This window comes from Melanostigma gelatinosum (genome assembly GCF_949748355.1).
Source record: "Melanostigma gelatinosum genome assembly, chromosome: 19".
NCBI classification, from domain to species: Eukaryota; Metazoa; Chordata; class Actinopteri; order Perciformes; family Zoarcidae; genus Melanostigma; species Melanostigma gelatinosum.
This window is the reverse complement of record NC_136652.1, coordinates 15834035-15861105: the sequence shown is the minus strand read 5'-3', so window position 1 is coordinate 15861105 and position 27071 is coordinate 15834035. Positions and strand designations below refer to the sequence as shown.

General features: G+C 43.1%; 1 protein-coding gene across 1 annotated transcript in view; it reads left to right on the top strand.

Moving 5' to 3' along the window:
* Nucleotides 1-3407: 3407 nt before the first annotated feature.
* Nucleotides 3408-27071, top strand: part of esrrgb (estrogen-related receptor gamma b) — a gene marked incomplete at its 5' end in the record, with an annotated part of 35594 nt that continues 11930 nt past the window's right edge. The window contains 5 exons of the mRNA XM_079291037.1: nucleotides 3408-3457; nucleotides 13216-13631; nucleotides 16974-17090; nucleotides 25944-26054; nucleotides 26255-26416. Of these exons, the coding sequence (XP_079147163.1) occupies nucleotides 3408-3457; nucleotides 13216-13631; nucleotides 16974-17090; nucleotides 25944-26054; nucleotides 26255-26416 (856 nt within the window). The remainder of the gene's footprint in view (nucleotides 3458-13215; nucleotides 13632-16973; nucleotides 17091-25943; nucleotides 26055-26254; nucleotides 26417-27071) is intronic.

The window sequence follows — 27071 nt, the reverse complement described above, 5'->3', positions numbered from 1 at the left end:
TTAAAGAGAGAACACTTATTTCCAACATGATACCAAGATATAAAAAAACAACTGATTAGGACATGTAACAAAGCATCCCAAATGACATCAGCGCTAAGTAAACCAAGAAAATAAATAGACCTAAATACAGCAAAACAGAATAATAGCACGTAAACTGTCATTAATAATGTGTCACCCTGACCTCTGGTCGTCCCTCTTATATTTATTTATAACGTCGCTTTGTTACTTTAGTGGCTTTATAATGAAATGACTTCCAGAAAGGTGAAACACAGAAACATTATGGAAATTAAGTTGTGCACTCTAGTTTCCTCAGTATGAATAGATTGTTCGTAAAATAACAGAAATACACGTGACTATCCCAAGCCAATTATTATTATTGTTTGTCATATTTCTGTGTGTGGCCTTTCACAAGGTAAGAGATGTGATCCATTTGAATCTCCAGCTCCACAGCGGAACATTTCTAATTTGAATGGAAACGTAGTTTGTTCGTCAGAACATTTCATCGACTTTCTACCACTCAAATAAAAAACGTTGAATTCTATAACTCATAGTTTTAAAAGAAACACGTCATTGACTCAGTATATTTTAAGGTAAATTACGTTTTAGCTTGTGTGGTTGCCGTTTTATCCTTTTCTTTGTATCAGTAATGTGAGATAGAGCAGTGTAAGGCCATGTGACGAGCTCATTTAAAGCAGTGAGGTGGAAGCCATTTGAGTACACAGCGTTACAACCCACGTAGTAACTCTCTGTAAGGAAGCTACTTTAACTGTTTTCTGTTAGCATTCATGTAATTCACTCAATTATTTTATCAGTTTCTTGTTGTTGTTAAAAGTTGCAACGCAGCATTTGTCGCGAGTTAAATCCACAGCACCAGTTAGGACGGAGTACGCGGGGCCACACACTGTCTGTTTGGAGAGGTCAGAAGGTCGGACATGAAAGTTATTTAATTACATGCAGACAGTGTGACGGGGAGATCGTGTCCCTCAACTCCCCACGATGTGTAATTGCTATTTATTGACAGATAGTGATTGGTTCTTTTTCACTTTTCATAAACAAGCTGCTGGTTTGCACACAGACGGTTAAATGTCAGCGTTTGTGATCTGCTTTTAGAGGCTTTTGTTCAGGTTATATGTGTTCTACACACACAATTGTGCATACCATACATAAGCCTAAATGTTTCTCCAAAAATAAACCCAATTCCATTTTTCCAGCATTGAGAGGCAGTGGAGATGAGGAATGCATCACTGTGAGAGTGACAAACAGCAAATGAGAGCGAAACCATTATGAAAACGCAACACTGCTGCCTGCACAGTGTTTTGATCCAAGACTTGCTGTGATCTGCTTTAAAGAGACACACTCGTGGTCGCAGAGCTGAAAATCTGTTTTGCTTAAATACAGACCTAATGATTGGATTACTGCTTCTTCGTTTGGCGATAGCGTGATAGTGGGATTACCGAATGTGCGCTCGATAGATTTCCTGTCAGATGCCATGAAGCCCGGTTTCCCCTCGCTGTGTAAGCTGGCTGAGAGGGAGGGAGACGGATGAGCCTTGGACTCACAATATGGCCCACCTCAGAAAAGTGGCAACACAAACACACAAAGAGTGTAGTGATTCTTTTAATTAACAGACTGAAATAAAACCACACCGATGGATGAGAATGTCCTTCCGATCGTTCTATTTTCGTCTCGTTAACTTCTCCCCCCATGTGTTCAACCTCAATGCGAAGTCATCACACATGTCATCGTAACATCAGCGTCTTCTCTCTCTCTCTGCCTCATTAAAAGCATAAACCTATCTCCTCCATTGATTATGTCTGGATGTCTTAATCAGATCAGCGGGAATATCCTGTTTTTTGCGCTGCAGGAAAGTGCATTAAATACCAAAGCATTGATCAAGAATTTAATTGCGAATGCACAGCTCCTTTATTAGAGCAATCGGCCCTCGCTCCAGTGACTTTGATATGGACTGACATGAAAAGAAAACGTCCAAATGTATGACTCCTTTTTTTTTTTTGGTTGGGAAACAGAGTCTGTCCCGAAGCTTCTGGCGACACAGCAACGCTGTGATCAATAAGAGCGTGTGATGGGTTTTGTATCGATCAGGAAAATGTGGGTTGATGAAGTGGGTTGGATGAGGAGGGGATGGGAGGGGGGGCTTTGAGTTTCCCCTGATGGCTGCCACATTACACAGACGTGGTAAAGATCCACTCAAACTTGTCTGTCGTCGTCATCGTTATTATCGTTCCTGCCGAGGTCATTATCACTCTCGGTTTCCTACATCCTGTCTCTTTGGTCATTGGTAGACCCCGTCTCTTCACAGTGATTGGTGAAATGCTGTGGGAAGCAGCTGCCATTACTTCAAAGGAGGGCATGCTGTGGAAAGCCAGATCCACGGTGGAGAGGATGAAGGAGTAAAGAGAACAGTTTAGCTCTGTAAGCTGGCACTGAGCCTTTTAAAGCACAGTAAACAGACCTGTTTCAATTGCCTCCAGTGAATACTGCCGCTACTGCCGTTGCTTGTAAATTACTACTGTCCACTACAGTTTACTTGTGCCGTTGTAAACACTTACTGTGAAACTCCTCATCTATCTCCCTATCTATATCTATCTATATCTATCTATATCTATATCCACTATATATCTATCTCTATCTATCTGGGGGGCTCTGCCTGTGTCTGTGTTTTGCAGCGCTCCCTTGTGAATGACTGGACACTGACTGGTCGTCGATTAGCCCGACCCATCTCGGTAATCTCTCGCCCTCATTGGCTGCTCTCAGGACAGCCTTCCTGAAGCCGACCAATGGCAGCGGCTCCATATGCACCGAACCACTCCTTCCTGCTCTTAAAGAGCCCCCGTGAGTTCAATGGAGACTCAATCCCCTCACTGACTTGCTCAGACTGAGTGCGCTCTCACCGCTGCTGCTCTCCATCCATCTGTGTCTGTCTTTTATTCTCTCTTTCTCTACCCATCACTGACCTGATCTTTACTCTTTCTCCTCTTCTACACACTTGCTTCCTGTTTCCTCTCTTCATCTGTACTTCAGGTTTTCCTCCTCTCTCTCTCTATATCAACACCACTCTCCGTCTCTCCACACGTACTCCTGAGCCTGAGTGTGCAGCACCTGTGCCGACTGGAGTTTGTCGGGCCGAGGCAGAAGGTTTTTTTTTTATCTTGTGAGTGTGTGTGTGTGTGTGTGTGTGTGTGTGTGTGTGTGTGTGTGTGTGTGTGTGTGTGTGTGTGTGTGTGTGTGTGTGTGTGTTGAACAGGGGAGGGAGGGGAGGCAACACCCAGGAACACCTGACCAACATTTCATCAAGATATGTGGAGATCTAGGAACTGATCTCCTCCTCCAGCTGTTTGTTTATCTGTTTTTTTTATTGCAACACGTGGAATGCTTAACGTGGACTGATGGATGTTTCCGAACTGTGCATCCCTGACCCTCTTTGCTACCACAACCAGTAGGTGCAGCTTTTTCCACATATTTTCCTCTTCTCTGTTTGTTTTTCATCTTTGCTGTTGTTTTGCTGTGAGATCATTTAATATACTTCAGAAATTATCACAATTTGTGAAAGAAATCTCATGCATGAACTAAACTCGTTGAAAACATGCAGGGAGTTCCTGGCCTTATCTCAGCTCCCCGTGTACGGGACAGCAGAGCTCAGTGTCAGTGGGGCTGCGGTAGCGTAGCCCGCGGGGAGTCCAGGTCGGACGGTTGTCCTACAGCTGTCTAGCTCTGCATCAGGATCCAGGGCTTAACCTCAGCAACAGGGAAGAGCCAGACGCAGATTAATCCGGACGAATATCCTCTGGCAGCACCCAGGGAACGAAAACTGTGACTGTACTGTCGCCCAGTCTGTGTGAGAGTGTGTTCTCGAGAGGAGATGCATGTTCGAGGGGACAGATAACTGCCTGCTCGTGTTTTTGTTGAAGCTTTGATCACTTTTCTGTTGTTGGAGATGTTGCACTTTGCTACTTATGATACAAATCACAGGAGGGATTTCCAAAGTGGCAGTTTGTGTGAAAACAATTCAGTGAATTATATTTAAATAAGATTAAAGTGTGAGTGCATTTTGCCATTTTGCATTGGGTTCATAAGTGCAGGGGACCAGCAGCTTGTTTTAGTTTTAGTAGTCAAAGAAACTCTCACGTCTCAAATGGAGCACCTGCCTTTTGTGTTTCGTTACACTCCTTGCATGCCTGGAAAGACGCTCTTCTCTTGACCAAATATGACTGGACAAAGAGCCTTTACCGGGATCCTCTTAATGTTAAGCTGTAGATGGGATTGGAAAGGTTTAACCTGCGTAGCACTTTTTACAGGACTGTGATTACGAATATTTCAAACTCCACAAGACTCTCAGAACGATGTTCTGCAATGTTAAGCAGAAACTCATAAAAGTGAAATAATATCAGCCTGTATTCGGTTAGCAGGAGAAACTATAAAAAGATTTTTGAAATCAAAAGTAACAGATTTTATGAGAGGTGTTGGTGATAGTTATTCAAAAGGGTTTTACACGCATACATTTGCAGTGACCTCGTGCTACATTAAAATGTGCATCTCGTTGATTTTTACATTGATTGTTGTATTTTAGATTTGCACTGGCACCCAAAATGGTGCTCAAGTAAAAAATAAAGTGTGAGATTGACAACATTGACAATTCAAGCTGTTTCAACGGTGCAGTACACATAATGTGAGGTACATTTATGAAGTATACATTGAATTGAATTACTGCAGTCAAATTAATGACAGTAATTCCTCAGCGGACAGATGCATGTGAGTGTCATGTTTAACCAGCATTGTTTTGCGAATGTGTCCGTTGTTTTGATACCTCACATAAAAGTAACAGATCCGGGTTTCCTTTCTTGTTACCGTAATCTTTTTAAATATATCAGTTTCATGTATGGTCTATAAGCCTTGACATTCAATATTGCAATTCCTGTGCAGATTGCGGCGCGCTTGAACAAAAAAAAACCACAACCCCTGAGCTCTTATTTTTTGCACAATCATCAATTTCCAGAATCTATAAAACTGCACGTAGTACACTTCAATTCAATTAAAACTGTTATTGCATTTTTTTCAATTTCATGTTTCAACATTTTAAGTTGAATTTAAATAAAAAAACAAAAGGCACAATATGATGCTTAAACCTAAAGTGACCCTGGGCCAGGTCTGTGTGGGTGTGTGTGTGTGTGTGTGTGTGTGTGTGTGTGTGTGTGTGTGTGTGTGTGTGTGTGTGTGTGTGTGTGTGTGTGTGTGTGTGTGTGTGTGTGTGTGTTTCCTGCTGTGTTTGTGGGACTTTATGTTTGCTTACACTTGCGTGTTTACACTGCATTTATGAACGCACACATAAATATGTGTGATTTGGCGAATCAGGAGCTGGTCACGTATGTGCGTGCACGTACACATATATGTGCTCTCAGATCGCCCCCTCTGAAAACTGCAGGACTGTTGGGTCACATTTGGTTCATCTCCCTTTGAGTAATGCTGCGTGTTCTAAGAGACTTAGTTTAACGTGCTATGTTGATTATAGTGTATTTAAGGAGATCAGACCAGATAACTTTTAAATAAAACGACCTGCTATCACCATAAACTGCTGTAAACTCTCTTTATCGTCACAGAAGCTGTAATATACAGTAAATGAACCCTGAAATGTGTCTTTACCTCGAAGCATTGTTAACCATATTGCATGTAATTGTAGTTGCTCATGTATTTGCACACAGTAAATCTGGGCTTTTAGTGTCACATAAAGCGCTGCTTAGTAAGGTCTGGCTTCAGGGCACGCTATTAATAATCACTTGAGGACTGACGACCAACCCTCTGGCCAGAGGTGAGAGGTCCCAAGACTGATGTGTCCAACTGTCCCGCAAGGTCTCTGTTGGTAGAAAAACTTATCAGCCTCCTCAGCAAACTAACATTATAGCTTGTCAGTTCTCATATTACAGAAATATTGAATCAATCTTTATACACTTATATTATATCTGTATAGATTATAAGTACCTTTGTTCAGAGATGTTTTATTTCACAGTGTCTCTAAAAAATGAAAAAGAATAATTGATAAATGTTTTTGTACATACAGTAAACGTAAATACGCTCAAATGAAGCAACTGGTCCGCCTCTTTTGCTTCAGTGTTCTGGCCTTTAGATAACATAACATGTAAATATGCTAAAATGTTTTATAATTTATCATTTAATCTTCATAAAATATACACATGAGGTCCGTTTTGTTGTTTGTTGAACCACATTTTTTGCGAATTTGTGTGCAACCAAAATCCAAATAGCCTGCAGCTCTACAGTAAGTGTGGAATAAAGAACACAAACTGGAACCTGAGTCCAGTCAACTTTAATATTAATTCATCTATTTTTCAAATCTGACTTTTCAGTTCGTCTCCACTTTTTCAGACAGATGACACGAGAGCGACAACATCCTTGTAAATAGTTTTTCTGTGGTCGACACTTCTTTTCATAGACACTTTTGTACACAATTGTACATCTTCATGAGGAAACAAAAACACATTATTTTCCTATTCTTATGTTGAAAAAGGTAATTGTTGATGTTAAAATGGCCAGCCTCATTACGTCTCTGTGATTAGCCGTGGTTGGTTTCAGCATGATTAGCCATGGCAGTTTTTGACAACTGCATCGTTTACACTTCAAGTTTAAATGCTGTTTCTATTCAGTTTGCTGAAATACATTTAGATCCATTTCCATCTCGTTCTACCTGCTGTTTACATGGGTGCCCATCACAAACAAACCAACAGGAATACATAAGCACAAGCGGTCAAATGTATGCGCACACATACGCACACATGTGCGCGCGCATATATACATGTACAGATGAGACCAAAGAATCGCTCACTGACCTGGGATCTAATTTTAGCCGTGCCATACCATGGAAAGACCTGACTGTGTCTGTTCGGAGAAACGCATCTTGTTATGCTTTGCCTCTGTGTGTATAACACCAGTCGCCACATGGCCATGTTTTGTTTACAATGTAACTTTTCCATCAGTGTCATCAATATTTAAAACAAATAAATAAATCATCTTTTGTTAACATTCTTAACATGACCGCATAGTTCCACTTCATAAGGAAGAGATTAGAAAGTTGATATTTAATATATAACAAACTCTTCACAAACGAGAGGCACAGTAAACATTACATTATTTTTAATATGTAGTATCGAAAGAGTTAATTAAATTACAGCAGAATATTGTATATGTACTATGTTCTAGCTGTGGTGTTGGACCAAAGTTGAGATTTTTAATTGGAAACTGTGTGATATAAAACTCAAGAACACATTGAAATGTTATATTAGTGGTCATTTCAAAGTCTGTCTGCCACAGAGCGTATTTGGAAACAGATATATACAGGAAGAGATCATATCATATCATGTCTCGGTAACATTACTGGAAATGTTGTTCTGTTACTTGTGAGGGCCAGCGTCTTGCATTCTGCTTCATCACTCTAGTGAGTGGACAACTCTGGCTGCTTCCAGCGCGTCTTTCTGCACTGCATGGAAAAACAGCTGTCACTGCACTTCCAGTAACACGGTCGCAGTTGTTGTTTTTGTACCCAAAATTATTAAAAACTTCAAGTTTGATAGTTGGCTTTCCCAGTCGGTTTTTACTGGTCCCATCAGCCAACAGAGCCTACTGACGGATGGAGGGAGCAGGTGGTGGGACAGTTCGCTGTTGTGGGAGAAAATGCTTCTTCTCTTTTACCGCCAGCTTTGAGTTTTCATGAAGACGGTCAGGCGAGAAATGACAATGACAAACGATGAAAACAATTCAAAAGTGTTCAGCCTGACGTGTTTATTAATGGCGATGGCTGCTGCATGCGAGCGAACAGCCCAGCTCTGCATGACGGCATGAATGGAGAAATAACTTCATTACATGTCATGACCCCCTCTTGATAGAGGGACATAGATGTATCCTTTAGGCAACCTGTCAAGGACTCTGAATTCATCAGGATGTAGATGGACGCTTTTCTTTTTTTTCTTTTTTTTTGCAGCCACTATTCAATCAAAACGTAGAGGACTTCTCAGAATGAGTTTGTTTTATTGATCAAATGAAATGAACACACACAGAAGGAGAAGAAGCAGTGCGTCTCATCATGGAGTGTGGGCCAGCCAGCATGTTTAATTGAATGGGCCTCATCGTAGCTTCACGAGGTCTCACATTGTGAACTTAATTCCTCTTCACCGCGTTAATTTGCATTGTGTCAATTGACCGGAGCGCTTACTGTATCAGCTTGAGTCTCACTTGAAATTCAGCCCATGCACTAATACCATTAGGCAAATGCAGAGTTGTGTCATTTACACATTTGGGAAAAGAAAAAAAAAGAGGGGGGGGGGGAGAGAGAGAAAAGCCAATTTGCGGCGGGCAAGACTTGCTTGTGATCATCAGTGGATGTTATTACTGTGGAGAAGCAGACGTTTGAAGGTTATGTTACTGGGCAGTAATTGAAATGCAAAATAACATTAGGATCGATGGCCATCTCTGTTTATTTATGAAATCAATATCGTAACTGTCTCTCATGAGTCCCCCTCTGATTCCCAATGACGGCTTAAGTCGCCGCTCGTTTATTCTTTCTCCCCCATAGCCTCCTTCTTCTGTCTCTCTTTAAAAGGCAGTTAGGGGTGTGTTTGACTTTGCAGGCAGAGCAATTTCCTGGAGGTGGTTGGACGTGTATGTAGATGGGGGTTGATACTCCAGGTAAGGAGACTTCATCCATGTGGGAAATCTATGCAATCTCTCCTCGTGGCAGTGACATTGAAGAGGCCATATGCTGGAAGTTCTGTGTGCGCGCGCGCGCGTGTGTGTGTGTGTGTGTGTGTGTGCGTGAGTGTGTGTGTGCGTGTGTGTTAGAGAGAAGCAGAAACAAAGTATGTCTGCCATGCAGTACAAACGTATTGGAACTTACCAACTTGTTCAGGAGTGGTAACTTTGAAGTAAAGATGTAAGAAAGTAAAAATGTTGTTCAGCAGTCAAAACAAATGAAAATAGCTCCACTTACCTTCTTCAGCCGTGGAACGTGGTCAGTTAGCTGAGTAACAGCGTTCAGAATAATTACCGCAGGAAATTGACAAAGTCCTTCACAATTAGAGCACAAACCGTAGCTTTCAATTTATTGGCGCTGAAACAAATGAATCAGTCACATATTTTGATTGTCATTTTAGGATTTCAAACGTCAACTGGCTTGTGTTGGACAATTTTCAATATTTTTTTCTGCCAAAATAATCGGCAGATTCATCAATAATGAAAATAGTCTTGCAGGCCTGAACTTTATTTTCCCTGTCTTGCAGCCAGCTGAAACATTTAATGCAGAAATACTTGAACACAAGATACATGACGCCTAATAAAACAATATAAATATGTAAAATATACGCTGAATGCACAACCTATACTATAAGAGGCAAGAAGTTGAGGCGCAAAATCAATGCAACACAATATTAATTAGATCAGGTGAACTTTAAAAAAAAAAAAAGAGTAATTACCTCAGTCCAAAATAGCCAGGTACATAAGTGAGTCTTGAGAAGTCTTTTGTTTAAAGGACGATTGATTGAAACTATTCTACAGTTTAGGGGCAGACAGTGAACACACCACTGATCAGGAGACCTAAGAGAACTCAAGGACTCACCGATCCAGACTTGTTGGGACTAGAACTTTATATGTAACGTCGTAGTTTATGGCTGAGACGCTGTGATTTAGACGTGTAAAATCTGAACCTGCACGGTTTGAGCCGACAGCTGAAGACGATGAAGACATGCACAGCGTGCCGATATTAATAAACACGGCTGTTTCTATTGTGACAAATAACCTTAAAAAGCGCTTTGAAAATATATATTTTGACGAATGCGTGTTCCCCGTAAACTGACTGCATTATTCGTCGCGGCGCGCAAATGCATTTAAATTTTAGAACGCACACGTTTTCTGATGACCTTCATTTGTGCCGACGCCATGTCACCACGCGCATGCTGTTGGTGCTACTTAACACTTGGGCGACACGCGCTACCCCAGTTTCCCGCTCGTGTGACCATTCATTTCCCAGACACCCCCGTCCGCGGGACGAGCGGTGTAATCTATGCGTCAGGCAGGAAGGGGCAGTCGGTTTAAAGCTGATAGAGTTTGCCCCAAACAAGGACAGCCTATCATAGAAAGATTAATGAACTAATTTCATGCATGGCTCCTTGCCTCTGTCCTTCTGCGCTTCCATGTTCGACTGTGTGTGTTCAGCGCCATGATTTACGTTGTGTTCCTTGCTCCGAGCTCAACGCCAAGCTTCACAATAATATGTTCCCTCTGTGGGAAAATACATAGTAAAATATGGAGAGTCGGATTTTTAACCCTTCACTCGTCGAGCCGAGGATAGCAAGAGCTCATTGTGGTGAATTGGTTTTATTTATTTTTTTTGGACTGCTGGTAAAAAAATGTATTGTGCAGAAATTCGGAAGGCTGGAAAACATAATTCACGGTTTAGAGGAGAGGGGGATGGATTCATGTAGGGAAGCAGGGGATCTGCAACACTGCCAGTATGAGGAGGCATGCCAAAATACACACACATGCACACACACATGCACACATTAACGTGAGATTTTTCACACACTTCCATTTCAAAATGAGAATGAAAACAAAAAGAAACCGGTCACTGATCTGAGCATGTACAGCCTTTCGGCAGCGCCTCGGTCGTATTAAACATCATAGACAGCGCTCTAGTTTTTGCACCGTAGCGTTGTCTAGACACTCTCTTTCTTTCAGTGTGTTGGACACTCTGAAGCCTGTGTCTGCGCTGCTCCGAGGCATCCATTGTGGGACCGTCTGGGCCTCAAAGAACAGCAGCGCAGAGAAGGCAGGTGACCTTCACGTCTGTCTGATGAGTCTTGCTTGTCTGCTCGGTTTGTACCATTTTTCTGCGCGGCGGAGCAAACATTACCCCATTAGATATCAGGTGCAATGCGTGTGTGTGTGTGTGTGTGGGTGTGTGTGTGTGTGTGTGTGCGTGTGTGTGCGTGTGCGTTGCAAAAGGGGAGCGGGGCGGGTTGAGGAGAGTCAGGCTGCGCTTAGAAACTCTACGTCTCTTTTATAATAAGCAGAAGAAACCAAATTATGAAACTATGAAGCTATTTCTGTCTGCACGAATTGGTGGTTCGTGCCATTATTTCATTTCGACAGATTTGAAAGGACCCATTAGAAATTTCCATTAAACTTAACAAAAAACGTCTCCCCAGCGTTGCTGTGTGCTAAGTGGGGAGTGAACTACTTTTTACATATGCCACAATGTACCATTCCATAGGGAATCCCCCTATCTGGCTGCGGTGATGTATTAACTGTTGCCACGCCGCTTTCTCCAATTCCCTCAGATGGGAAAAAAATATTCCTTCCAATTGAGTAGAGGTGCATGCTGATTGCTGGCGAGATTTAACGCGAGCACCGTGAATCTTTTATCAACCGCAATGGCCTCGGAATGAAGACTAACATTATGTATCGCTCCATCTCTCACTATGTTAACAGTCCTGACTGATTAAAAATGCATAAGGAATGTCTGGGAGCCGTAAGAGGAGGGTTTATTTTTTCATGCCTCATCTGGAACAGGAAGGAAGCAGAGGATCAATAGATCTGATCTTGGCCCAGGGGTAGAGGCTATCTCCTCCGCCTCCTCCTCCCTTCACCCGTTAGCAGTTAAAAGAGAGGTTTCATGTTGTCGGGGCCGGATGACTTCATGGCTTTATATAAACACTTATGCACAGAGGGGCAATACATTACCCACCACAATACCAAATTTGAAGAAAAAAAAACGGGTCAGCCCCCGGCAGCAAATAGGCAACAAGTTCAGAGGAATCTGGTCAGTGATAGCTTGCTGTTAGTTTCTGACATTCTTAACATGGCTTTCCACTGTTCTCACCCAGCTCACAGGCATGTAGGGCTCAAGTTGTGTAAGATCAGCACCAAACTCTGACAGACAGAGCCAGCGGTCCGAACACGGATCCAGGCCTCATTTCATGCTTTGTTTGAGAGGATGTTATTGAAGCTACTGCAGTTGCAATAACACACTGAGGCCCTGAAGAGAAATGATTGCGCAACAATAGCAGTAGGGCTGTCACAATAACCACTGCTGTTGGACGATTTATCATTTTGTCCCAGAAATAATTGCGATAAACAATATTATTGTCAATTTAAGACCATTTTATGTCGCTGATATAATGTCGATATAATAACAGAATAATGCAAGTACAACCAAAGAACACCTTATATTCAGACATTGGAATTGGAACTAAATCTTAATATATCCTAAATAAATTAAATAAAACCACACAACCAAAATGATAAACAATAAATAAAATGGACTTTACGCATGTACACACAACGGGCAATATAGGGGTCAGCAACAATGATGGTTCATACTTTTTGTCCATACATCCGTCCTGTGTAACATTTTGGGTAACTCTGCCTTTTCCCAACTTTTGTAATGATATTTGGGATCAGGGAACATAATCCCAGGTCAGTGCCTCTTCCTCAGCCTCTCCAACCTTCTCACTTAAGTCCACCGTAACCCGGCACCGTCCTTTGGCAAACTAACTGGGACTATTGATTGGGTCATGTATTACCCATGATCCTCCATATGCTGAGTGTAGCACCTCTCTCTCTCTGTCCATTAACAGCCTGCTGAAATTTCATTCATTCATTTACCTCTGGCAGCCGACCAATTGTGGGCATTGTTTGCAAGACGTATGGGGCATCTGTTGATGTGGTCGTCAGTTACCATTTCGCCTGAGAGAAATAAGCTGCTGTAGTATATCACTTGGCATTCCAGCACATAAATGGTTGCCCGTGTAACATAATCTATCAAACTCAGACGGGGCGGCGTGCTCACATCACAGCTGACGAATCTCTCGCAGAATGGTCAGGAGATGATGGCAGAAAGCAACGCTCTGTGCATCTTGTCAAACTTGTAGTGCTGGTAATTTCACTGGTACTGCAGTTGTCTGATGTATATTTACTGTGAGGTTCTTTGTGTCTCAGTCTAGAAAATCAGGGCTGATTTGCATGTGAGGTAAACAGGCTCTCGTCTTTTCTCTGACTGAGTCCTTCCAGAATAAATTCCATGTTTTCAAAGATATTGGCCTGATTTGGCTCAGTTGCCCCACAGTTGTCACTGTATTTTCTGTACATTCTGTTCCCTAAACTGACCTCGAACTCTCACCTTCTGTGTGTTTCATCCAGGTTGCTAACCAGAATGCCCACTGAGGACCGACACCTATCCTCCAGTTGTGGTTCTTACGTCAAAACCGAGCCTTCCAGTCCATCCTCCTCGCTAGTAGACACCGGCAGTCACCACAGTCCCAGTGGCAACTCTGACGGCAGCGGCGGCTACATTAACGGCGGCAGCAGACACTCGCACGCCTTGGACTCCCCGCCGATGTTCAACCCGGGCATGCTCGGAGGCGGCGCCGCCTGCCTACGCCGCTACGAGGAGTGCTCCGGCGTCGTGGCAGACGACTCGCCGATCAAGTGCGAGTACATGCTCAATGCCATTCCCAAGAGGCTGTGCCTGGTGTGCGGTGACATTGGCTCAGGGTACCACTATGGGGTGGCGTCCTGCGAGGCCTGCAAAGCCTTTTTCAAAAGGACGATACAAGGTATTTCCCACTTCTTCTTACAACTTTCACTGGCTCACCGGAGCTCATCTCCAATGCCTGCATGCTCCCAGTCAAACCTGCGGAATAATCATATTTTCTGTAATTTCCCAGGTGGTTGAATATTATGACAAAGAAAGTGTTAGGCCTTCAACCCAGATGTGTTATAACACCTGTGTGCTCTTTTTTCACGATGATTCCAAATTCTTTTTATTAGCTTTACCATGACAATTGGGACTGCCAGGAAAACATATTGACGTGTTCCTCAGTGCTGCTATCCAACCGTCTGCTCTTGTGGGACTAATATGAGGTAGTGATTACGAGCGTCTACAGCAGGCATTAGGCCCAGACTGTAAATCTGCTCCGGGTTGTGATTTTTTTTTTTTTTATGCGTTTGCATGTGAATCGTACATCTGGCGTTGACTCTGCCATGTGTGGGAGCTGTTCCAGAAGAATCACTTGGACCTCCGTCCTGCAAACTGAGACGCAGAGTTTAGAATTTTATCTGCAGGATTTGTTGTCCGTAGACATGGAGCTGGGCAGCAGGCGAGTGAGGCCTTGGCCACATTTAGGAGGTAAATTTGATCCGTCCGAACACTTTTCTGAATTACTGAGGCAATAAAAAACACTTTAACATCTTGTGCGTTGCTCTCTTTATTACTATTCGGCAAAAAACATAATAGTGCATGACTGCCAACACGCGTTAAGGAATGAGGCTGATTTATAAATCATATAGCCTGTTACTTTACGTGGTTTTACTGTAGCCAAACGCATTTTACAGGTGTTATATAAGAATATAATAGTGACTTCATTGACAGTGATAATATTTATCCAAGTCTTTTTACCCAGGCTGCACCGCTGATGCTCCTGTTTTGCCTGTTAAACTGTCTTCTGGCTGATTTATGCTCCCTGTTTACTGAACATGTTGCAAAAGTAACTTAAGAAGGATGCTGCAGATACAAACCAGCGATGGGCTGTTTGAAGTGGGACAAACTTACCAATGCCATTCAGAACGTTGGTATAAAATGCAATGAATTGCTTCAACCTAACTTTTTAAAATAGTCTTACATTTTAGCTTGGTCTGCATGTGTCTCAGTCTGACCAACAACACAGTGAAGGACTCTAAATAGTGTTAATGCGTGACTTTGTGTTGTCTTGCAAAGATCCCCCCTCTTCTTCTTCTTCTTCTTCCTCTCGCTCTCCTTCGTGGAGGACAGACCCGTAATGAACCTAATCTGTCCGTCATTCGTCCTGAGCCGCGGGAGTTTCAGTCAATAGCAATCAGTGTTGGGTGACTGTAATTAAGAATCGGGCATTTCATCGGGAGAAAGTCTAGAGAGGAGTTGTTGTTCTTTGCCCTCGGGCCCCTACAGCCCACACCCAAGGGGGAGGAGATGGGGGGGGGGGGGGCAATTAGAAGCTCAGGCACGTGTTAGCGGGGCAATAACAGAGGAAGGGGAGAGAGAGGAGAGCTACGCTGAGGAGTCCTCCAAATAAAATGCAGAGGGACAAGGGACAGGGGACGTGGTCACTCACTGAAAGGAGAAGCCGCTTTAATGGAATGGTAATCAGGAAGGGGGGGTCCCGGCCCCGGTAAAGGAGGAGGACAAGGAGAGGTCCAGCTTGAGTGGAGATGAGTGCGTGGATAATAGCATGGCATAATAATATATCAAAATTTAGAGGGAAAATAAGAGAGGTTAAGGAATGATATTAGAGTGGCTGAAATGTCCTTTGAGAAATAAAGGTGGACACAAGACCTGATTAACTAAGAGGGTATGCCGACAGTGAGCTTTTAGAGGTCCCCCCCTCCCCCCGTCCCCCCGTCCCCTCACATACACACATAATCATGGACACAAAGGTTATTTTTGATCCATTCAGGTATAAAATGTTTCCTTTAATAATGGACTTTTTCCATTCCTTTGTGGAACATTTTTACACTCAGAATAAAAAAAAAACAGCAGACATTAGACAGCTCACTATACTTTAAATAGGGAGCGATTCAGGACACATCCTTAATGTTAATGTAAAATATTACAAATTAAATCTTTAGAAAAACAAGTACGCATGCTTTTTTGTGTACTTAATTTACATTTAGTCACTCTGAGAACCGTGTTTAGAATTAGTTGTACTACATTATGTTATGTCATATATGTTAACACACAAACTGTATGATATGGTAATTAGTATAGAGTACATGTGGTATAAAATGAGTTTGTAGTATATCGATACGGTACACAGCATGTGTCTCTACACATGAGCACTGCACTCTACTGTATTCAGTGTAAAAGACTTAACCCGCCCTGAAACCAGCAGCAGCCTCCGCCAACATCCTGGCATTGTGCCCCGGCCCCTCACTGTGCATGTGACCCCGCTGGCACCATCGATGCCAGGGATCCTGACAAATGTTGGCACCTTCTCCTTGACCAACAGCGGATTGTGTATGCGTGCGTGTGTGTGTGTGTGTGTTGTTGGGGGAGGGCAGCTCTGGCAGAACTGCTACAGATAACACCTGGTTTGCTGTTTTTAGGTACTATTAATACAGCTCTGGTCTTTGGAGGCATTGTTTAAACACTCAATCAAGGGATTTGGATACTTGGGAAGGAGAATTTGTCATTGGATTCTTGGGGGTCACGTCCACTTTTGAAGTGGCCGCGTAATGATCCCGGGAAAAAAAACTGTTAACCGGAAACCTGGTGAGAAAAACAGGCAGCCGATTCAATACGTCTGCATTTCTGGCTTTTTTTTTTTGGACCCGAGTGATTAAATTGCATAGAAAATATTTCCATAGTGAGCCAACAAATGTCAAGACGGAGCTGAATAATACATCGAGCTTTGCCACACGATATGGGATCCTTAGATTGGCGAGTCTTAACAGCCAGTCTTGGTCTTTGGCGGAGAGCATTATGCAGAGCGCTCGGCTGTGCGTCCATCTCTTAGCCCTTGTGGGAGGGCAGCCTTCCCATCATGCTTTCAGTGAAGAAGGATGGGCTAGAAAGGGGTCGTTGGTGAGCGCTGCAGAGAGGATGCTCTGCATTAATGAAGCTAATTTATCTGAGAATCAAAATGGGGGTGGGACTCTGGGGAGGGGAGGTGCTTTTTACATGTCCCATCAAAATGCCACTAAACCCTCGTCCCCTTCAGGAGTGTCACACGGGGTCACCTTGGGACAGGTGTGTGTGTGTGTGTGTGTGTGTGTGTACACGTGTGTTTCTGTGTCTGATTTGGTTCTTCTTTTCTATCCCCAAAATCTGTCCGACAACTCCTCCTAATTGCTGAAGTGCACTTTTTGTGCTCACAGAGGGAATGACTAAATGAATGACGCCATGTTTTTCTAACCTTCTGCAGGGAATATTGAGTACAGCTGTCCGGCCACCAACGAATGCGAGATCACCAAAAGAAGACGCAAGTCATGCCAGGCCTGCCGCTTCATGAAATGTCTTAAAGTTGGCATGTTGAAAGAAGGTGAGTACTGATCATATTTCCTGGACATTTTTGTTTTTTTGTGTTTTTTCTTATTTCTCAATTCCACTTCAGATGTGATTTAAGAGATAGAGAGGTCCGAAACACAATTGATTCATCGATCTAAAGAAATGCAGTGGCACGCAACGGACAACTGTTACGACGTTTAGGCCAAATATCAAGAAGTGACTAAAAATGTCTGTTTACAGCTTCTCAAACGTAAAGTATTGTTGCTTTTCTCTCTTACATCATATCAATCAAACAAGCATCATACTGTTGATTGGAATGAAGAAATCAAATGGAAGAAAATTGAAGATAAGCAGTTGTCTCGTGCCAGTGAATCTAATATCGTCTAACCATCTCACTGGAGGCTAAGGAGTGTCAGTGATCAGATATTAAAGATGACCAGTGACCCACGAGCCTTACTTACCTCTCCTCACACCGACGAGCCTCTCGCCCTTAAACAGTCGGGTGGAAAAAGCTGCTGCGTTGGATGTTCTTACCAACACTGACTGAGAAGTGTAACAGTACTCTTGAAAAGCACAGGCTGTTCCCAAAAGACTCTCCCTCTCCCCTGGGCTCTGGGTGTCACTCTCCCTCAACCTCTCGCTCCCTCTCTGTCTGTCTGCCTCCCTTCCCCTCTCTCGCTTGGACTATATTGATCCGCTAAATGCTTTCCGAACATCCCACCTCACTTCCTGCATGTGTTGTTTCTCCTCCAGAGAGAGACCTTTGGGAGTACAGAGGGGAAATCTAGCCGATAGATTTTTATTTTTATTTCGAAGAAAAGAGGGGTTTTTTTTGTTTGTTTGGGGTTTTTTTTACATTTGTGTGTTTAGCTAGAATATATATTACACACTGATGCATATAATCTAGCTCTTAGTTATGCTTTTGTTAAGAGTATTACAATACAGAGTCCTGGATTTGAACTTTTTTGGACAGATTTCAATTCAGTTAGACCTCAAAAAGGCCTTATGTCATGAAAATATGACCCAAATATATTAAAAACAAGCCCCCCGCACATTGTCATGAATGTTCAGTAATACACAAAAGAAGGTCATTGTACTGAAGTTTAACTTTTTCATAAATTAGTGTTGTTTTTTTTACATTTTCTTTGGATCCAAATATTTGTAAAGAAACTTTGACTGAAACAGTTCTGCTGGTGCAACCACTAATCACCGTGTTGGATTTGTGCTCTGCATCACTGTTACAGAGCAACTTTAATATTTAGACATTTTATGAACAAAAAGAAGTTTAATGGATGATTTAACGCAGAAGTCTTTATTGTGGCAACTCTCAAACACCAGTGAAGGTGCCGAATAAAGACAAAGGAGCATTATGTGTTATTTGTTGATTTTCAATTATTTTCATTAAATTTGATTTCTTTCCTCCAGTTTTAGTTTCTCTGTCTTTGTCGATATGAGACTCAAAAGTGCTTTGATGTCCAAATAATTTTACATTGACTTATATTGATTTAGCCTTGTATGCCGTAGTGTAGCAGCCTAATTTGTCAATTAGATTTTGGCAAAAGATATGCATATTAATTGATAATTTATTTTAAGTTGTTTTTACCTCACCTGCATGTGTTTGATTTATATTCTCTTTTGCTCTGTCTGACCTTTCCTTTGATAAAAATCTGCAAATAAAACATAGGGGCGGGTAAATGCAGGCAGTCTGAAAACAACGGGAAGTAAGTTATGATAGTTTGATTGTCAACAGTGGAGAAGTGGCTTTGACATTGGTTGAGATTATTAGAAATTCTTGGCGCCCCCAATTGCTGCGATTAACATCAAGATGTAGACTCCTTCCTTCCCAAAGTCATAACTCAGTTAAAACAGAACACACACAGATAAAACACATATTTTCTCATTCATGGTTCGTACATTCTCAGAGGATAACGTCCTAGATCTTAACCCTGAATAATAAACGCCCATAAATATGCTTAAAAACCATAGAGATGCTCTTTATGAAGAACTTCTGCATTGGGGGACATGATTATCTTGAGGGGGGGGGGGCCACAGAGTCTTGCTTTTGATCCACCAAACCAACACTGAGTCCAGAGTGTAATTGACAAATGATAGCTCCATAGTAATGTCTGTGTTTTTAACACTTATTCAATTGGACATGAGCATTAGACTCCATTAGATATATCGCTGTAACCCAGTTTGAAGACTGATTTAAGTTTAGCCCTCTGCCGTCCGCACTGACTGTATGACATGTATCTCCCAAGTACCAAGTCTCTACCAACTATGTATTTTAAGAATTTGTTCATAGACTGAACTTAGACACACAACAGTCGTAAATATCCTAAAATAAACCACAGCCAAGCAGTTTCGTTGTGTTCTGCCAGCATCAAACACAACTCATAATAGAAGGCAGCAGCAGTTAACCGCAATCTGTGGCGGTAACACAAGATTGTATGTCAGGCTCTTGGTTTACTTCCACTCATACAACTTCACCGTGTACTGACGTAGCTGTGTCTCTTCATCTCAGAATGAAGGGTCGTCCATTGTATTGCCATTGCACATTGCAACACACACTATTTATGAATGCGCTCACTCTTGATGTCTTCATGCCGGCCCAAATATCGAGCACCGAGGCTTTGACTCTCGGCCAGAAAAAACAAAGTTACTTCAGAAATAAAGCTGAAACTATTAGCGCGTGCTTAGCGGAAAAACGGCGGGGTGTCGTCTGTGGCGGGCTAAGCCATTGATGTGGACAGTCAGTGTGTGTGTCCGGGTGTGTGTGTGTGTGTGTGTAGGTGTGTGTGTGTGTGTGTGTGTGTGTGTGTGTGTGTGTGTGTGTGTGTGTGTGTGAGAGGGGCAATCTGTAGCCTCCACCGCCTGCTGCTCCTGAGACGCGGCATCACAGCCACCGCGACAAGCAGCACAGTAGGTGATTCTCTGAAAGTGATGGCATTCAATTAAAAGGAAAAAGGACATTTAGTCGTGGCATAGTGCCGTGGCGTGGCCTCTTACAGACGTGGGGGGGGGCTTTGATCATGGAATGAGTGGGGGACAGCGGCTTGCCCTACTTCATGTAATGAGATCACCATGTAACAAGTGGCCAAGGGCTGGTCATGGAAAAGGAATAATCACATAGTGTAATATGAATGCAGGCGTCATATGAGAAGGAAACTTATCACCACATGTTTCATTGTAAACCTCTTTTTCTATTTTGAGATTCTACAGCTATTAGCATACACGTGTAGACTAAAACACGAACATTTCCGAGTTATTTCCTCGTGAATGCTTATCGCTCGTATTGCAAAATTCCCTTGCTCACAACATCACAAAGTTGTACTTGTTTCAGTGCAGCGGCATCCCGAGAAAGGCTTCGCTCTGCAGAAGATGTTGAGAGAACTTATGAGATCAGTCGTTCTAAAACTGTCTAATATTTCCACCAGGACCCTCTAAGCTCCGCTCTAAGCGTGCCATCTTGAATTATGAAGTGCCAGCTGCTACAGTTATAGACCAGCACCATTGGCGGGCAGGGGGAGCCCCTCCTCCCCGTAACACCTGCCGCTAATCAGCCGACTTCAGCTCTGAAGCCCGGTTCGGTGGCTTCAGGTGCGTTTTAGAGTCCGGTGTCGGCCCAAACACCTCGACTGTGCCGAAGTAGCAGCTCAACACACTTGAGCGAGGAGTAAGGGAAGCAAAATGAGTCTGTAAATTAAAGTGACAGACGTCGTATCTGCTTGATAGTCTCGTGTGTTTTCTGTGTGACGCCAGTTTGGATTTGAGTGACCAATTTTGTGTGAGAAGAAATTAATTTCACACCTCGTGTCTGAGAGGGAAATCTCTTGGAGATGACGGACCTCTTTGCAGATCCGGCTTTACTGCTGCGCCTCAGCAGAGCCCCTGGATGAGCTTTGGGTGGAAGGTGACGTCCGTTTGAGAAAACCAGCCTCGTGCACTGACCCCTTAAATGTCCAGCTGAGGCTGATAAAAGGTCACACGTCCAATGGAAAAATTCTCACGTAATTACGACCCGCGGAAGGTATGGTGTCAGTCACGACTGCCAGGAGTCAGTGCCCGCAGCTAATAGCAGCGCTAATGACCCAATAGCATTACTGTTTGCTGTTAAATGATGCAAGGATTTTCTGGACTGAAATAGCGTTTTCTTTCACTTTGTGATGTGAGTCGGTTCTGGTATTTTCTGCTGGAGATGGAAGATTTTTCTTTTTTTTTGATTTTTGTAGTTTTAGTGCTGAAACAAATTCTTTAAAAAAAAATAGGTCCTATTGAAAAAGAAGTGTACAACCCATAGGCCCACTGAGTTCATGTCATGACAGAATATTTTTACCATTTCAATAAAAGACACTTAAGCTCTTCCTCTTCTGAAGTCCATGCTCGTCGGTTTTAGTGTTAGCTCAGTGGTTCTGCGGTGTATTCTTTGCTTGTGGGGATTTTCTGACACCGCTGTAATGTGGTGAATAAATACAAGCTGCCAGGCTATTTTGGCAACCTACACCGCTGTCTCGCCCTCTCCCGACCACAGATAGGGATCAGCAGTCTTTCCTGAGCGAACGTGGCTACCGGGATAACGTTACAGCCTTATTTTCCTCCAGCCACATACACAAAAGATTAGTAGAGCCATATCCAATATCACAGACTGTCAGGTCCCTTTCCAATCAATAGGCTTAGATCAGAAACCAATCCATACACTAAGATTACATCATCAAAACAGAGATATAGCAAAGGTCTATACTGTATGGGGGCCTTCCATGTTCATTTGAACAACTTACATTAAAAAAACTGATTACATTTTGCGTGTATTGCTCATCGTCTGTGGATACGAGGCAGTTCAACTTTAAAGACAGAATGCCCCCTTGCCACTTGATGTTTTTCTTGTAACGCAAAGGTGTCTGTCTAACAGCACATGTAGGGGACTTGTCTGCTTTTTAGGGTGTCAGAGTAGCTGGCAGACTGCCGCTGAGTGTCAGCACCCACCCAGAGGCTCCTCACTGGCCTGTCCTCGCTGCCTGGCAGGTGATAGATCAGACACGGAGGCCAACACGTGTTCCTCTGAAGAAGGGGATTTAGCGAAGTGCTGAGCCCCGGTGCTCATAGCACACACATTCAAGTAGGGAATGTATATCACAACCCTGACAAGGCACATGGGGTCCATGTCTCCTGCTGGCACTCTGCTCTCACGATGTCTTTTTCTCTTCATTCACTCCAACATGCAACAATTTGTGGGAACACCTGCTACACAGGCACACCAGGGATCCTGAATTGACCCGGCCATCATTTGTGGTCAGCGCGGTTCTGTAACGCACAGTAATACCCCTCGCGACATGCCGGCTCAGATTTATGAAAAGTGTAGAACATGATAAAGAGAGCCATGCCAGTGTGTGCGGTTATGGGGGAACAACTCCTGCTTTGTCTTGTGAGCCCGTTGGGGGTTAGAGCAGGTGGGACGCCATCCTGATACACCCCCCCCCCTCCCCTTCCTTCTCCCCTCGTCCCACACTCTGCCCTCCCTCTCCTTCTGCAATCAAACAAAAGCTGTCCAATGTCTTTAGCTCTTCGCGGGCTCGCGGGCTCGCAGGCTCGGCCCTCTGAAGTAGCTCTGGAAGGGCAAGGTCCCTGCGCCTTCTACAGGGTGAGCGACTGTGGAGGAGGGGGCGCACGCTGCCTCTCGATCCCTCTGATTTTTCCCAGCTAAACTAGGGACCTCCTAATCTCCCTTTGGCAGCGTTAGCCAGCCGGCCAATTCTGACACATTCTCTAGAAAGAAGCGCCTCTGACAGGTGAGCGGCTGAAAATAGTTGCGTGAGATACATACACACGCGCAAGCACATGTTCATATCGTAACATGGAGCACACTGGCTTGATACACACTGTATGAGCCACGTGCACTTTTGTGTGATGAAATCTGTTTGCTGTAGAGCTTCTTCTGCATCGTACGAATGAATCTCATGTACTTTGTGATTCTTTTTGATCGGTACTCTTTTTATTATTTGTATTATTTATTTTTTATTTGGTTATTAGTTGTTGCATTATTCATTAATCACAGTTCTTACAACTTAGCTTACGTTTAATCTGTTCTGTGTTTTTACAGTGTGCAGGCTCGTAGCCATTGAGGTCACAGAAGTCATGTCAAGTCATTTATTTCTGTGGAAAGTTTAGGGTTTTAACAACAGTGCGGGGTTACATGCTATAATTTAAACAAACATTTACACATGGTGGGTATTTCGTAGTGTAATTCCAATATATTTAATCCTGATATAACAACCAACATTTGTTTTTTAATGATTAATTATTTCCCGACAAGAATTTTGTTCCTGGCAGCTGGAGAAGGTGCACTTTAATGTATTCAGTTAACTGTAATTACAGTTAACTGAATAAATAAAGGTGACAAGGCCAAGCAGTTACAACAATTTAGTGACTTTATTTCTGCTGTTTGTGTAGGAATTAATTATGCCTCAAATCCTGGCTACAAACCTGGCTGTATGCTTCTTCTTTTTTCATATGGACATAAAAGTAAGATTGGAAACTATGTTGTTGGAAAGAATAGGGATCCAAATAAATGATAAACACATTAAAAGAATGAAAATAAATCCGCACACATCGGCCGCCACATAACGGAAAACACAGCCACTTCAATCGGGAATGTGCTTTAAGGTTGCACAAGTCAATAAAGATATTGAATGTGAAAGGGAAGCCGGGGTCAGGTGGCCGTAAAGATTGCTCCTATGCAAACATGCCTCATCGTCTTTCAACACAAATGTACATACACACACACACACACAAACACGTTGCGCAAGGATGGACTGTCATCCAGTATCTTTGTGTCTCAGGTCGTCTGTTATATTAGGGGCACACTGTACTGTACTGTATGATCTTACCGAGCACGCAACACTTCTACCACCTCCCATTCCTCACACAACCACCCTCCTCCCCAGCCCCTCTACGCGGGGCCTCATCCAGCTGTCTTGTTGTGGTCAGATTCTCAGTACTGTGCCGTGTCACATGGGGAGGAGATAATCCCGCACTGGTTGGATCAGGCGCTGGCTGGGACAGGCATAGCTGTCAGGCAGGGAGATGTACACCCGATGCTGAACGGCAGAGAAAAAAAAGAGACAGACGGAAGGGAAAGTGAGAGACAGAAAAACGGAGATCTTGCAGAAAACTGATACATTCAGCCCAAAACAGCAGCTTGTCCTGTCTTATACCCCGACCCTCCCGTTCTTCGACATTATCTCACCCTCTTTTTTTTCTTCCTTTCTGTCATTCTGTCTGCCCTCCTGCCTTGGGTCTCTGCCGTTTTGCAGCGCCGCTAAGCTGTAAACTGAAACTGGTTAGCGCTGAGCTCTTAATTCTTGTCAGTGTCTATTAATTATGGGCCAGTTGGATGTTCCAGTTCAAACAGCCCCCGCAGATTTTGGAATTCTAACTCCGGCTGTTTGGTCACTTGTCGCTTGTCGCAGCCACATGACCCTGCAGCCTGCAGCGCGGAAAACTGTGTGTGTGTGTGTGTGTGTGTGTGTGTGTGTGTGTGTGTGTGTGTGTGTGTGTGCTTCTGTGTGCATGCATGTGAGGATGGTAGTATGTCAAGGACAAAAGCAGCAACAATTTGCTGTCACTTAGTCTGACAAGTCTAGAGTTCAGAATCTGAATTTAAGGTATACACCTGCTTAATAAGTTTCTGCCTCACACAAGCTCATTGTTGTGAGAGCCTTTACTCACTGCATATCCCTTTATTAGGCCTATGTGTGTCATTAGATAGAGAGAAGCTATCGAGTTGATTTAATATCTGAAGTACATGCGCACTGTTTCCTGAAGCTCAATTTATAATTTTAAATTTACCTTAACCAAGAGTAATGGTGAAAAGAGCGACTAAAGCTCCATCTGTCGCAAACACAGTTCCTAGCTGACTAATTAAAACCACATCCACATGTGTTCAAGGAACAAGAAGTCTATTTGCAAGCCTTATTGATTACTCTAAGGCGTACAAATGGAAAGCTGTGTTAGGAGAGGGGCTCTCGATTTAGCTTCAATCTGCCAGGCATAAAATGATCTCACTGTGTTTGCTGGGAAGAATGAGCTCCCTCTGGGCACGGTGGGTAATTAGGTTAGTGGATAGTCGGTGTCAGGAAATTGAAAGACCATCCTAATCGGATTCTTTTGTTTCCAGGGGAATCAAAGGAATTTTTACGAGTCACTGGGAAATCTCGCACGACTCAATTCCGCTTGACCATGTTAAACTCTGTTTGCTCTCTCTCTCTCAATGCTCAAACAACTTTTAATACGAGGGTGTAAATCCAGCATGTGGTGCATCTGATGTGTCCTCTGAGGTGGCTTCCAAGATAATCCCCAATATGTCCGTTTGTATACTAACTAGGTACTTACACTCATCCATCTGCAACAAGGAGGTATTGAACTATTTCATAAAAGGAAAAAAAATTGATTACAATGTATGCATTTATAATTAGTCATACAGGAGTAAATTACTACATGATGTGAAAGGCCGGTTTAACATACTTGGTATTCCAGTGACCAATATATACTAAAAGTCGAAAAACATTTCTGGCCACAGCTGTATATGATACTTCAGAAGTAGTCCTCAGTTTCATACTAAAGATAAAATAATAAAAACACGCAAATCCTTATTTCCAGCATCACATACATACATACATGAAATCTGATCCCTGCATTCTAAGCATTTAGGAGCAGTGGGCTGCTGTGAGGAGATTTATCTTTGAGATTTATGACTCAGCAAAATATATGCAAATAGTCTTTTATCATTGTAAGTAGTTTCAGATAAAGTAAATGATGTAACTGCATACAATTGGCTTTAAAATGTCTTGGGTGTAGCTACCATTTATACATGCATGTGTGTTTTTTGCAGGTGTGCGTCTGGACCGGGTGAGAGGGGGGAGACAGAAGTACAAACGGAGGTTGGACGCAGAGAACAGCGCCTACCTCGGCCTCGGCATTCCCCCTCCAGCCAAAAAGCCATGTGAGTCACACAGTTTGTTCTTTTTGGGGGGTTTTCTAGTCTAGACTAACACTATGCAGATGTATTTTTATGAATTTTTTTTTTTGTCATTTCTGTGCCCCAGTATTATCCAGCCAACATTATTTTCTGTACATGCTTTGGCCTGAAATTGTCTCACAGCACGTCTCTCTTCTCTCTCCATTTCTGCATCCGTCTCTCAGTGACGAAGATCGTTTCCCATCTGTTGGTGGTGGAGCCAGAGAAGATCTATGCCATGCCTGACCCCACCATGCCCGACGGAGACATCAAGGCCCTGACCACGCTGTGCGACCTGGCCGACCGCGAACTGGTGGTCATCATCGGCTGGGCAAAACATATCCCAGGTAGAGAGACATGACTGCTAATGAATGACTGTGTTGTCTGGGATATCGTTTTCGGATCATATTATATTTCTTGATTCAGCCATTTCAAGCACTGATATTTTTTTCCGGCGTCACGACAAAAATCAATAGATGAATACAAAATAGAAAAATGTTGTTCTTGGTTTTTTTTTACAATTGATAGACGAATACATTTATGGCATATAGAACTAGGATTATCTGACCAGTTGTTTCAGTAAAAAATTAAAAATGTGGTAATTATTCATTCACTTTATTCATGAAAGGGGATTCATAGATGATATGTTGTTGGTAAAGTAAGAAAGTTAACCCACATTTGTACTTTAATTTGCTGGAACGGTACAGTATGAGATTACTGAAGTAGTTCACCGACTGTTTCACACACATAAACATCCCCCCCCACACACACACACACACACACACACACACACACACACACACACACACACACACACACAGACACTCACACACATAGACGCAGGCTCACACAGGATAATTAACATCTGCTACTCATCTGCACCAAAGGGAGAAGCTAGTCCCATATTCTAAAATCTAATCAATAAAGAGCAGCTGAAACCTGTGATTTGAATGGGTAGGGTGGGAGAGTCTGTGGGGGGGGGGGGGATCCGCCCCTGTCTCA